This window comes from Lytechinus pictus, chromosome 9, assembly GCF_037042905.1.
Source record: "Lytechinus pictus isolate F3 Inbred chromosome 9, Lp3.0, whole genome shotgun sequence".
Lineage (NCBI taxonomy): Eukaryota > Metazoa > Echinodermata > Echinoidea > Temnopleuroida > Toxopneustidae > Lytechinus > Lytechinus pictus.
In genome coordinates, this window is record NC_087253.1 from 321328 (window position 1) to 336410 (window position 15083).

A 15083-nucleotide genomic window follows, 5' to 3' on the forward strand; every position below is an offset into this window, starting at 1 on the left:
GAATCTTTATCGATTCAATTATTTTACTATTTAAAAATAAATGGTTTTGTGGCTTTTTATCAACAGTGTTTATAGTTTCTGTGTATTACAATTATTATTGAATGATCTATCCCCCTTGTTTTACAATGTAATTTCGACTTCTATAACTGATTACTGAAATTGTCAAATTTGAGACACTTTTGCTTGTCATAGTCTACCCATGTGATGCCACTACGTCATTATGAAAGAAGTTATGACAGGGTTGGAGGGGTCATAAATATTTAGTGAGGTTGTTGTCCTTGATCTTGGCAAAGAGGGCTTTGTGAAACGGTTAACAGACAAGTAGCTCACTATCTCCAATTTAGTCAAGAAGAATTATGACGGTGTTGAGAAACGGGCCCCAGGTGTTGAATATTGGCAATATTGACAATAACTAACAATATGCTTCATGAAATATCAATATGTTTGTATTATAAAGAATTAACTGTTGAACCCATCCCCAATAAAAAAACTGGCAGTAATTATACTCACTGTCCGGGATGTGGGCGGAGCTGACGGACTTGTAAGGCTGACCATTTCTTGAATAGCTAGTCTTAATTTCAGTCTGTGAAGTGGATTACTAATACCGATTTCTCTTTGTATCTCTGTATCAGAGAGTGCAGACATGATGGCACCACTTTTCACATTTGCTCGACACGCTGCTACATACCATGCAGGCATTCCTACCCAGAGTTCCAACCATGCAACTACAGTAGGACCGTTCCATAGTGCAAATGGGGTTCCTGCTCTTATTGCTTCTGCTAATAATTCATGTCTGGATACACAGAAATATATTAAGAAAATATAAGATGAGTGCTGGAATATTTGATAACAATGGATTATTAGGCCTGAATTCACAAAGGTGGTTTTTAAAACCATTGGTTGAACCCATGGTCATGCAGATTTCCTTTTTAAATTACGCTTATTTACCGCATAGATAAATAAATGTCTAATAATGCTGATGATGCACGCTTTTGTCACAGTGCGCCAAATTGACGCCTGTTGTCGTGGTTATCAACGCTATTTTATTCATGAGTCCACTGTTTTGAGTTAATGAGTCCACTTTTCAAACAGTGGACTCATGAACAAACAAGTGGAGCGCCTCTGGCAGTCTCACCTGCATTACGCGATTCAATATAGCAGCAGTACTGACTTTGAAAACTACTATAAAATAATTATTCACAAAAAAATTATGAAAATACCATGATTTTCTTATTTACGAAATAACTGGATATACTCATTTGATTTGCTAGTTCATTACGATTAACTTGCACGCCAAATAAAAAGTACACAATTTTCCTGCGCGCACGCTGCATCCCCCTATGAACACACTATCCCAAGATCATCGTGCAATTTGGCGTCCATTTCCTCTCATGAGCCTGCACGCAAGACATGTTGCCACGCAAGGCGAGGCGTAGATGGGAGGGTTCAAATTAGTATATCCAGTTATTTCGTAAATAATAAAATCATGGTAAATATTTTCATAATTTACTATCAATAACTGGGATATACTCATTTGATTTGCTAGACCAACACGGATTCAACCTGAAGGGAGGCATGTCTAGACTAAGAAAAAAGTGAACAAAATAGGGAGATGAAGACACGAAGGCCGCTGCCTTAAGGACAGAGGAGGCAAATAAGACCTCATGCGAAGTAAAGTCCTTAAGTACAAGGAAGTGAAGGAATTAGGAGAGCGCCAAAAGGCGGTTCTCAAGATGTCATCTACGACGATTCCATCGAAAAGAGCCCAAGAAGAAGCGATACTTTAGTATCATGGGCCCTCGGCCTAGTGTCAGAAGGAGAACATCATCACCAACTGACTTGATCGTTTCAACAATCCAGCGTGAAATGATGTCTCGAGAAGCTGCCGCAAACGGCGCGCGCGACAAGACAACCAACTGAACAGAGTTGGGAATTGTCTGAAGAATGGCAAACAAAGACAAGGGTTAGAAGTCACGCCTAATCTACGCCAATCCCGACAAATGTCCGGGAGCGATGCATAAGTATGCAAAGCTACGTACTGTAAATGGTTACAGGTAAACGGATACAAGAGGGATCTCGACTGATAGACAGACGAAAGATACCCTGAATACCGACCCAAGAGGGAGTTAGTCAAGCGTCAAGAACGACCGACAGGCGCCATGATGGACTAAACCATACAAGCTCAACGTTTGAGAAGAAACTCAAGAGTTTGTAAGATTCGGATTGAAGGTATTAATCATCCGTAACCGGAGGGATGATAATTGCCGATGATCAATAAACAATCCGACTTTGTTGAAAAAATCGACAAGAATCGTGATCGGAAGACTGAAACTTGTACAGTTCAGTAAGTGATCAATCAATCCGAGAAGGCAAAAGCGGGGCTAATAAAAGCCACGGTCGGGTCACCGGCTTAATAAAATTATGCCAAGCCGCAACAATGCAAACGTAAGGAATGCGAGATATCTCAGAAGCCCCCGCGTGGGGGAAAGCGCCCAGAAGTCGATCTCTGTCTCAAATGCGTGAGGGCAGAACATCTGCAGAATTCTGATAGAGAGCTGTGGCAGGACGTTTCCAGCGGTCCGATAAGGACATGGAACGGCAGAGAGTAAGGTTGAAGTTAACCACTAGTAAGGCAGTCAATGTGTCGAGAAAAACGACTGAGTGCCATCCTGTTAATAAGGAAACTGCCACAGACCTGCTGTCTATGTGGAATAGAACAGTCTGGTCAAACAGCTCAACTGGGCGTGTCGGAGAAAAACGGGGCTCGCATCACGACATAACATGTGTGATAGACCGAGCGGTCGAGAGAGGACCCCTGATCCCATCTCTCCCGTACTAAATAAAGCACCCGGGTGCAGCGCCCGCGGCGGGAGGTGGCTTGACTGAAGCTACCATCGGCGTGAGGGCCCATAAGGCTAGGCTGCGATGGATGTCCGCTGAGCGGAGCAATCCCTAGCCGCAGCAAGCGTACGCCAGAGGTGAGCTGGCGAAAAAATGCCTCTGTCATGATCTCACGTGTAAACGACAATCAAGAGATGTCGGTCAAGAAGATGCTCTGAACCAACAGACATCGCCAGACATGATACCTCAACAGTTACGTTCCCGACGGAATCGAGTGAGGTAACAACGGCCCTGTCCTATCAAGGTTAGGGACGGAAACTGGCTAAGAGTGTCTTAGTCCTCGCTTGAAGAAACAAGCGGAGTATGGCGACTTGAGGAAAATAATCACCAATATTTCCCTCAGTCTGCGATGAGAACCAGTTGTTTACGAAAACAACAGCCGCAAGGCCTGGTTTCTCTGGTGATCGCAAGGGCAAGCACCGCCGGCGGCGGTCGCGAAAGCATGGAACAGTCCGATATCGGAAATGTACGAAGGGCTTCTATACCTTGGTCGTGGGGGATGTTGGTATAGAGGCTCTTAACATCCATGGTTACGAGTATGGAGTCTGATGTGAGGGGAGCAGACTTGATCTTGTTCAAAAAATCTGTAGTGTCTTTCACATAGCTTTTAATGTTAGGTAGAAATGCCTGAAGTTTTTTGTCGACATACTTAGACATAGGCTCTGTTAGAGGATCTACGCTTGAGACAATGGGTCTACCAGGGGGAATAATCTTAGTCTCCCTACATTTCTCGACTATTTTTTTTACATCAGACTCGTCGCTTCCACAGATATTCTTAACCAACTGAGGTAATATGTGAATCTTGGGTAACAGGTAAAATTTACTCACCCTGGGGTCATCAGGCACCAGCGTACTACTAGAGTCACAAACAGTTTTCATTCTGAAACACAACTACTTTGAGTTCAATAAGAAGTATTACCTTCAGTGCAAAGGTACAGCAATGGGGACAAAGATGGACCAGCGTACGCTAACTTGTACATGGCTGTCCTTGAAGAGGATTTTCACTCCAAATGTAGTCTCAAACCGTCATTGTACATCAGATACATCGACGACATCTTTTTGATTTGGCCCCATACTGAGGACGATCTGGCATCGTTTCACGATGCTTTCAATGCCCACAACCCAAACATTCAATTTACCATTGAAAGCTCAAGAGAGAAAATCCACTTCCTGGATGTCAATGTTTCTAAGAATGATAATTTGTTAAGTACTAGTGTATACATCAAACCAACCGATTCCTTCTCTTATTTTGAGTATAACTCATTCCATCCATCCCACACGAAGAAATCGATTGTGTACAGCCAACACCTAAGGTACAAACGTATCACATCAGACCCCAAAGTGTTTGAGGCGGACGCTGCGAACCTCGGTGAACTTTTCATCAGACGAGGCTACCCACGTAGACTTGTCCACCATGCCCTTACCCAGGTTAGAAAAAAGTCAAGAGAGGATCTCCTATCTGCAGAACCAAAACAAGGGAATAATGAAAGGATCCCTCTTGTTACTACATACCATCCCCAGTCCAAGAGGTTTGCCAATACCAAAAAGAGGGAATGGTCTGCCAATATCAACCTAGACCCTAAACTCTCAACCGCTATGGGCGATCCTCCCCTTCACTTACAACGCCAGCCCCCAAGCCTTAGAAAGCTACTAGTAAGCAGCGAACTGCCCAAGCCTTCGCCCCCAAAAGGCAACAAAAGATGTGGCAAGCCACGATGCCAAGTGAGCACTCACTTAACCACCGACGGCACAGTAAAAATTTCTCAGTCCCTTACTGTCCACCCCCCTAACCACACATGTGACGCACAGAATGTCCTGTATTGCATAATGTGTACCAAATGCCCGGGGGTCACTTACATTGGTGAAACCAGCACCAAATTTCGCAGCAGATTCAATAACCACAAAAGCTCCATCACCAAAAACAAAAAGGACTTTCCTGTGGCCGACCACTTCAACCTCCCCAATCACTCTGTCAAAGATATCAAAGTCTGCATCTTCGGCGGAGGATACAGATCGGCAGAGGAACGGAAATGGGCTAAGCTGAGACATATCGTTAATAGCCGCACGTTTGAAAGCGGCCTCAACAAAGATCTGTCTTGGCTTAACACATTCACATTCTATAGATAATCATATCTTTTTTGTCTTGCTTTAATTTCCTTAATTCAGCTATCAAGTATCATGTTTATTATGATCTCTCTGTGCAATGTGCAGTGTGCGCGGTCTCAGCTAGACACTCTTATTATTACGAAATCTTTGTATTGTTACGAAACTTAAATCACTCTTATTATTACGTAACTTACGTCATTAATGATCTTTTACCCAAAAGCGCGCAATATCCATTCATAACAGCATTTTGCGCACCTAGCAGCAGTTACCCTAGTCCCGCTGAGATCGCACACGCTTTAATCAAAACAACTGTCATTTAAACTTGTCACAATTCACGAATCTTCCCTGAAGAAGGTAGATGTATACCAAAAATTTTGAAATTGAATAAAAGAACTTGTTGGCATTGCAAAAATTGCATTACTCGTGAATTTGTTTAGCATTTCTGATGTCTTATTATTGCCAATACGTGGAAAACCAACATGCTCGTATATATATATATATATATATATATATATATACATATGCATGCATACGAATACATATACATACATGCATACATACATACATCTATCCACGATCACATCATCCTCGGTCGCGCAGTGACCATGGCCACAAACATAGCATGGAAGGAGGATGAAAGCAGCCTGCGAGGCGACTCAAGTGTGCCAAGTGATACAGCTTCTAAATAAAAAGACAACTCAACAAACGGGCACGGTAAATGCATCGACCGTAACCCACTCCACACAAGGAGGAAGCGGTGGAGACGCCCGCAAGCTTTACCCACATAGAGGGCAGACTATCAGATAGACTGTTTGAGCTCGACCGATGGCCTGGCGGCGGACAGTTTGGTGTGAACTCGCCGACCCGGCACGGTGGGTGCGCCCAGGAAGTAGGCATAGAAATGCCGTCAGAAAAAGCCAGGGGCTTGAAACAAGCCTTAACGCACGTACACAGCCGACAATCTAATGAGATATACGGCTGTTTCTTTCCTCTGAGGTGATGCTTACCCGACCGGGAAAGACTCGGGGAACAAGCTGTGAATGTCAACAGGAGGGGTATCTAGCATATAAATAGCCGATTCCCTCCGGGTGTTCGGTGCGGGTGCTGCCGGCGGGGGACGACCGATGGTGGCAGCTCGGGCAGGGCTCGCGCGAATTCGAGACAAACAGGTTAATCATAACCATAACGCACTGGGTGGTGAAGGCATAGCGATTACTAAGTATAGGAAAACTATTAATCGTCGTGACATTCAGTTCCGATATTCATGCTCATAAGCTCGGCAGAGCTACGAGATAGTGAGTCATACCGCTGAGCGGTAATGGTGCTAATATTATTATTATTATTATTATTATTTATTTGGCCATAAAAACATACAAAAATTGTACAATGTAATATCATAAATACAATTTGAAATTGAATAATTAAATATAGATAAGGTAGAAATGAAAGAGAAGAAGAAAACAGTAAGAAAACGGCTTTTCCATGGGCCAGGGCTCGCAAAAGTAAAATTCAGTAATATCGGAGTCCCCCTCTCTACAACGGCGATCGCTGGAGAACGGGTGTCTGTACTAGCCCTGACTCTAACCTTACAAGGAAGAGTAGGAGTTAAAAGTAAAGACGGGCACCCTTACTTTCATATAGAAAGTGAGGTTCAAGCCAAAAGCTGACGGTCCCGTCGCCTGGGCAGACGGTCCGCGGGCGTGATAGGTTGCCCTCTCAAAAACAGCCAAACATTCTCACGAGAGAAGGAAGGCATGCGGTATGTAAGAAATTCTTACCTACAATCTGCAGGCCGGCCTAAGGGGTTGAATGGAGAGTTACCGCTGAAAGAGCCGTCGCCGTAAGCGATGCCCGGTCAAACTCTGAAGCTTGACGTAGAGGGCGAATTCCGAAATCGGGAGTACCTGCATATTAATGGGGGATACCCATGCAGGCGACCTCGCGGACAGCTCCCCGGAGTGCAGGCTGGCGGGAGAAATCTCAATCCGCTCAATGCCCGACACCAGCAATAAGACAGACAGAAAGCAGCAAAGCGGCTGCAGCGTCCAACCAGCGACATTCGTGGACTTGCCGACTTGCTGGGTGAGACCTATACGTCGGCAGCACCTGTACATATCGTGAAATCACCCGTGCAGGTGAAAGGGCCGGCGGCTGGTGCGAGGCTGCTGATAAGCCCGGCCGTCGCGTAGCGGCGGTCTATAATGACGGAGAACACGAGGGTAAGAACCCATAATGCTCGGGGACGTATTGATGCAACCTGTAAGGATGCAACGTCCAGCCGTCGGTCACCGAGAGCTTGCCGACATGTTGGGGCTTGAAAGCCGTACGTCGGAAGCACCTATATAGAAACGGGGTTCACCGTGTAGGTGAGCAGCGTTTCAATAAAAGCCCGGCGTGAGAGGGCAGGTGACTGCTTGAACCGCACGGTGCTTAGCACGGCGGCTGAAGCTGACATGAAGCGTGGGGGGAATTACCTGCACTGCTCGTGGGCGTGTGAAGCAACATGAGAGTTGCGACGCCTGACCCAGAATTACTGGGAGTCTGGTGACATAATGGGGGGCGACGCCCGTATGTCGATAACACCTGCGTATTAGCGGGGATTTCCCTTGCAGGTGCGTAAGCCGGCGAATCATGAAATTGCCGGTGACTCTCCGAGGTGTGAGATGGCAAATGTCTGCTTGACCTACCCAGTGCTCGACACGGTGGTTTTAGCTGACGGGGAGCATGAGGATAAAAAGCTGTGATGCTCGAGGGCATTCTGTTATAACATGAAGTTACGACGCCTGGCCATCGGCACAAGAATCAGAAAGAAAGGTCTGCCCGCGAAGCGGGGTTAGCGACCTAGAATTTCTTCTTCTTCCTCTTCTATGCGGTCCCCGCCGGGGGGCAGAAGAGGGCACAAGAGACAGGGGGGACGTGATATCTCGCCCAAGAAAAGTCACCCAAATCTGATCAAGCCGTTCAGGCACATGAACGCAATTCCATGGTTCCACCTTTAAGGGCATGTGGACGCGATTCCACGGTTCCACCCTGATCAGATAATCGTGAGATTGACGGGGTCGAGCTCACGTGTCTCTAGCAACTAGGGGCTGGTAGCCCTTTGCTAATGCTCCCTGACGGAGACTGACAAAGCATCGAGCCTAGTCTGTGCCGGGAAAAGAGTCCCACGCTCTTCACCCGGACTTGTTGGACCCGAGAGCCGGTGGGTCAAGCAGCCCTGGAGGAGTGAGGTTTTCTATACTAGTACAACACTCCCCAAAATAGGTTCAGGTCCCGTCGAGGGAGCCTTGGCTATCACCTTTCAGGCACGTGGCCGCAGCGCCACGGTTCCACCCTAAAACGCTCGGGCACGTGGGCGCAGTTCCACCCTCTTGGGCACGTGGACGCGACTCCACGGTTCCACCCTTCTTTTTCCAGGGCACGTGGACGCAAACCACGGTTCCACCCTTTATAGAGCCCTACGCAAAGGGTCTCACTCTCTTGCCCTCATACTCACCGCCGCTGATCACAGGGACAAATACCATGTCTGGTTCTTTCCCAGCGGCAGGTTTGGAGTCATCAAGAGATGAGTCGAAAGAGCTCATCTACCTGGAAAGTTCTTAACCTGAAAGAACAAAAGGAGGGGCGAAAACAGAGAGGGGGCGGAGGGGTGGGTGGGAAAGAAAGGTGACAAAACAAGATCCCTTTCAGAAATTATTAATAATAAAATTAATAACTCAGGTAATTAACAAACAGGACCAACTTTTTTTTTTTTTTTTTTATTACACGAGACATGACGCTAATTAAAAACAGAAAACGTCTAAGTTTTAAAGATCAGCTAAGAAAAAAAAACAAGTTTTTTTTTTTTTTTTTTTTTTTTTTTTTTACAAAGGTCGAAAAATAAACAAGTAATAGGAGCTGATCTGAAAGGAAGAAGTAAAAGCTTACTTCCTTTAAACTGGAAAGCCGAAAACTAATTAGCGAAAACAAAGGACGCTAATAAAAGAACAGGGGGGCTTCCCAAAAAAATTTTAAGAGAAAACATTTTTTAAGACAAAAAGTCTATAAAAAAAAATTTCAATACAAAATAATTATCAAAATTAATTAATAATTAACCAATTAGTTAATTAATCAATCAATTAATTAATTAATTAATTAATTAATCAATCAATCAAGGACAGAAGATTGATTGAAACATAAAGAGAACAATCAACCGACTCAAAACAAGAACAACAACAAAGTTGAAAACAAGTTTGAGAACAAACAAAGGACGATGCTCCTACCTGTCCAGCATAGCCTAAGCTGTGGAGAGGGGAAAAAAAATCAATTCAATTCAAGACGAGGCAAAGGAGCAAGTCAAGAATTGAAGGAATTATAAAGAAAAAGGAGGCGTCGCATCAATGCCCGCGGCACGCAGGAGAGCGCGGAGCTGCGGAGAAGGGAAGTGGAGGCAACCCGTCAGTGAGAAAACAAAACTGACAGTTTGGAACTCACACAGTTTATTTGAAGAAAAAGTGAATAAATAACACGAAGGCTCCGCGCAGAGAGGCAAAGGATTAAAATAGGCAGTAAATATATAGATAAATATGTCAACAACGGACACTTAAAAAAAGCAAAGTGGGAGTGTACTTAGCTAACGTCTCATCACGGCGGCAGGCGAAAGTAAAAGAGGAAATGGACTCCAAATTGCGCGATGATCTTGGGATAGTGCGTTCATAGGGAGATGCAGCGCGCGCGCAGGAAAATTGTGTACTTTTTATTCAGCGTGCAAGTTAATCGTAATGAACTAGCAAATCAAATGAGTATATCCCAGTTATTGATAGTAAATAACATTCATATAATGATATAATACTACGTTCATTGACCCTAAATGATATTTGACCTTGATCATGTGACCTAAGACTTGTCAGAGATACTTGATTACCCCTATGTCCACAATTCATAAACTATATCCATAAACTTTGAAAGTTATGACAGCAATTTAATAATAACCTCGAACATGGCCAAAGTTCATTGACCTTAATGACCTTTGACCTTGGTCATGTGACCTGAAACGCACACAGGATGTTCAGTGATACTTGATTACTCTTATGTCCAAGTTTTATGAACAAGACCAATACAATTTCAGAGTTATAATGTTAATCAACAAATATCCCTAAAATGGCCAAAGTTCATTGACCTTGAATGACCTTTGACCTTGGTCATGTGACCTAAAACTTGCACAGGATGTTCAGTGATACTTGATAACTCTTTTGTCCAAGGTTTATGAATCAGATCCATAACTTCATTGACCCTAAATGACCTTTGGCCTTAGTCATGTGACCTGAAACTCGGGCAGGATGTTCAGTAATACTTGACTAATCTTATGTCCAAGTTTCATGAACTAGGTCCATATACTTTCTAAGTTATGCTGTCATTTAAAAAACTTAACCTTCAGTTAAGATTTGATGCTGACACTGCCGCCGTCAGAAAAGCGGCGCCTATGGTCTCACTCTGCTATGCAGGTGAGAAAAAATACGTACTTAACCATGGCAACGGGTGTCAATTTGGCGCACAAAAGGGCACATCAGCATTGGATATTTTTTTTAATATGTGGTAAATAAGCGTAATTTATACAGGAAATCTGCATAAATCGGGGGACTGTGTGCATGGGGCCATTGCTCTTAATGATTCAATTACATGCACATGTATGTAATTGTGTCTAGACAAAGAAACACATCTTGGGCCCATTTCATAAAGGACTTACAACTGTTTAACTTTGCTGCAACTACCATGGTAACAAGGCTCAGCAGCCAATAAGAATCAAAGATACCATGGTAAATGCCAAAATGAAATGGGCCCTAGATTTGGAGAAAAAACAAACTGATAACTAGACTAGTCAAATATTGAAGGCCCTTCTTGCTAATGTGAACAGGGTGGCTGCTATTCCCCATTATTTAACTCATGTTCATATTCGAAACAGACATCCATTTATCAAAGTCTGACTATAATATATAAATTTGGTATCCGGCTTGTTGGTGATATACTCTAATATGCACAAATGAACATGATGCAGCAATTTCTGCTCCCATTATTTATTTATCTATTTATCTATTCATCCATTTATTTATTGATCCATTTATTTATCTATTTATTTACTATTTACCTATTTTCATCATTATTCTTCTTCTTTTTTTTTTTGGTGGGGGGGGGGTCATAAAGGCTGCAAAACTTACTTCTTTTTCTTTCTCCTATCTTGCTCTCTCTGGCCAGCGACTCCAATTGACATTGAGTCTTGGGAAGATGAATCGTCTTGAAAATGGGCTGAAAGAAATAACAATGCCAAGGATAAGATTTATATCAACAGCATATTTAATATCCTATTAACACCAATTACTGACCTTCTTTAGTTTTGTGATATGGACTGAGAGAACAATGCATTAAATGATAAATTTACATTCATGTAGCACACTTTGTTGCATTTCTAAGTAATTCTGAGAGGATTCTGTTCTACACATAAAGTGCATCATTGTCACTTCCTAAAGAGCATTTTGACTGGCTGCTGCTATCAGTGGACTTCTAATCACAATCATCATCAACATTATCATAATTATCATCATATAAAAAACTTGACTATTATCACTACAAATATCATCACAATCACCATTTTCATAATCATCAGCATAACAACCATCTTCATTATAATCATCATCATCATCATCATAATAATCTCAACTATGTTTTAAGGTCTTTTATTGCAGCTAAATCAACATCTATCCCCATTTCACATAAAGAAATTGTTCTATTGTACAAGAAATTTCATTTCAGAAATATGCTTCAAATCACTGCAAATCCTTTCAAATGACAGAAAATTTGAAAAAGAAATAAATGAAATAGCATGCAGTAAATAACTAGCAGTGGCAAAACAAAAATCAACCGTTGAATGTAATATGATTCTATAATCAACATGTACAGTGTACATATGTAGATATGGTCCATATAGTGCCTATCTTTAGTCCTAAAACTTTGATTGAATAATTTGCAATGCATCTCATAGTGATTTTTGAAAAAAATATGTCTCGTTATCTTGACTCTTAGTTTCTATTAATGTTTCTTGACAAAAACAGAAAAAAAAGTAAAAATAAATGGTGGCTGCAAACAATCTGGCCCTGAGAAAATGGCCACCCCCCAAAAAAAGCCTTAAATAACCAGAAACATAACAGCCACAATGGCTCCAGTGACTTTCAGAGTAGCCCTCTTTGATTTGTAATGAAGAAGAGTAGTTAATAACAGAGTTCCAAATACAGGACTGTAACTGACCTAAAGATAGAATGACTGGGTGTGCTACAGTATATGTACTTCAAGTAGACTTCACAGGTGAAGAAAAGGTTAAATAATATTACGTGTTTTTTTAATTCAAATTATACCAAAGAGTTCACTATTCTATGACTTGGTAGTTTAAAGATGAAAAGGGCAGGAGAGTAATCCAGATTATAAAATTCCAGGAAAATTGATTGGTAGTTCTATTCTCATTTTTACTTTTCAAGACTGAAAATTATTGTAAACATTAATCAAACACACATTACAGGGGCCTGTAAAAAGGAGAAAATCCTCAGCTTACATTTTTATCAAACTGTCTTTGAAACAATCTTATCAGTTTATGAAACACTTTTATTAGCATGCTGAGATGAGAAATGTTGAACAATACACTCACATGGATCCTGTGTACAAATTTGGGAATAAATCCATATTAACCCTTATTAAACTGGGGACAGCAAATTTTGCGGCTACGCCGCCGCGCAAATTTTTTTGACCGCGCCGCTAGCTGACTTTTTACTTTCAAGTACTGTGCATCTTTTGAGACCAAATTTGCAACATCCAGGTACATGATTCCGAAATTAAGCAATATTTTGTAAGTGCATGTCGGTCCCAGAATTGCTCAAAAACATGATTACATGTACAAAGTCAATGCAAATTATGTTTTTCAACCAAAATCATAAATGTATGATTATTTTTACTTTTGTTGGCTAAAATGGATTTATTTCATGTTATTTATGATCGCAAAAGGGTCCCTGGCAAAGTTCATTGAAAAAATCAATGAAAAACAAAGAATTAAAAAAACAATAAGATAAATGGAAAATTGATTATTTTTCGGCAATTTTTTTGCAGATTTTTGTGAGAAATGTAAAAATTTATATGTTCACCAAAAATTAGCATGCTACTAGCTATATAAAGTGAGTTAAAGGCAAAAACATACACAAAAAACAAAATTAGGGCAAATTTCATACGCTTATTTGCATAATAAAAAATATAAGCAATTATTTTTTTGAAAATTTTACTATACAGTCTTTAGTTTACGTCCGGCTCTACACGGGTGCTAATTTTTGCGGCGATTGCGCAATCAACCGCTGAAATCTGAGGGGGGGGGTCAAATTGACCCACCAAACAGGGAAATAGCCCAGTTAAGATAGGGTTAATGTATCAGGAAAAGCATTAAATAGAGTCCCAGGAAAATTGAAAGTTAAAAAAAAGGTTTATTCTTACACCTTTTAATTCTCACTAATTCAAAATTATAATTTAACAAAGTGATCTCAGCAATATATTGTTTATTTCTTTTTTGTTCTGAAACGATATGGACATATGCTACATAAGCTGTTTATTAATATTTCTATTACATTAAAAGCTAACTCTAAAAATGTTTGAATGGGTTTGAAAAAGATTATTCACAATAGTTCTGATGGATTAGAACAAAGAACTGCAGTTTAATTTGATAACAAAGACACACTGAGGGATAGTTTGCATGGATTGACACAGTGTTAGTAAAGGGTGTAACCTTATTATACCTTGGTATAAGCTCCATAAAAGCAAAGCTAATAGAAGATAGGATAGGATAGTGGGTTTAAGAAACAGAGAGAAAAATATGTATGCTCTAATTCAAATGACTGTCATAAAATCTTACACACTTTAGGGGTGCTCTGCTTTTCAAGAAGTGACAACAAAACAAAACAAATACTAGTATATTATATAGAGAGAAAGAAAAGGAAATAGAGGGCGAGGTCATGCAACCCTATATTAGCCAGAGAAATTCAGAGAAAAACAAATGTTACCTTTAGGTTATGTTGCCACCACAACCCTTCTGGATATATTTTGTCAAACAATGACTCTGAGTTTTTTATTGTGGACTTGTTACAAAGCTATATAAACTCCCATTACCTGGTCTATCTAGATCTGTGTAGTTCATTGTTACATATTATCAGAGTAAAGTAAGTAATACTTTGGAAAACCACATGCAATATAATTTCTGTTCATAAACAATTAAAGAATCTCAAAATCGCATGATAATTCTAATTTTGGGATTTTACAAATGTGGTGATGGTGATGATTGCAATTTTGATAACGATGACAGTGATAATGTCAATGATGATGATGATGATAATGATGACCACATTTATGAAAACCACCATGTTAATGGTCATGATGATGATGAAGATGATGATTGCAATTTTGATAACGATGACAGTGATAATGTCAATGATGATGATGATGATAATGATGACTACATTTATGAAAACCACCATGTTAATGGTCATGATGATGATGAAGATGATGATTGCAATTTTGATAACGATGACAGTGATAATGTCAATGATGATGATGATGATAATGATGACTACATTTATGAAAACCACCATGTTAATGGTCATGATGATGATGAAGATGATGATTGCAATTTTGATAACGATGACAGTGATAATGTCAAAGATGATGATGATGATAATGATGACTACATTTATGAAAACCACCATGTTAATGGTCATGATGATGATGAAGATGATGATTGCAATTTTGATAACGATGACAGTGATAATGTCAATGATGATGATGATGATAATGATGACTACATTTATGAAAACCACCATGTTAATGGTCATGATGATGATGATGAAGATGATTGCAATTTTGATAACGATGACAGTGATAATGTCAATGATGATGATAATGATGACCACATTTATGAAAACCACCAAGTTAATGGTCATGATGATGATGATGATGAAGATGATTGCGATTTTGATAACAATGACAGTGATAATGTCAATGATAATGAAAACTACATT

General features: G+C 40.8%; 1 protein-coding gene across 1 annotated transcript in view; it reads right to left on the minus strand.

Annotated features, from left to right (window-relative positions):
- The window catches only part of LOC135155463 (liprin-alpha-1-like), a 65594-nt gene that overhangs the window by 13069 nt on the left and 37442 nt on the right, over positions 1 to 15083 (minus strand). Inside the window, exons 16-17 of the mRNA XM_064104438.1 lie at positions 11202 to 11289; positions 511 to 793 (exon numbers count right to left, since the gene is read on the minus strand). Of these exons, the coding sequence (XP_063960508.1) occupies positions 511 to 793; positions 11202 to 11289 (371 nt within the window). The remainder of the gene's footprint in view (positions 1 to 510; positions 794 to 11201; positions 11290 to 15083) is intronic.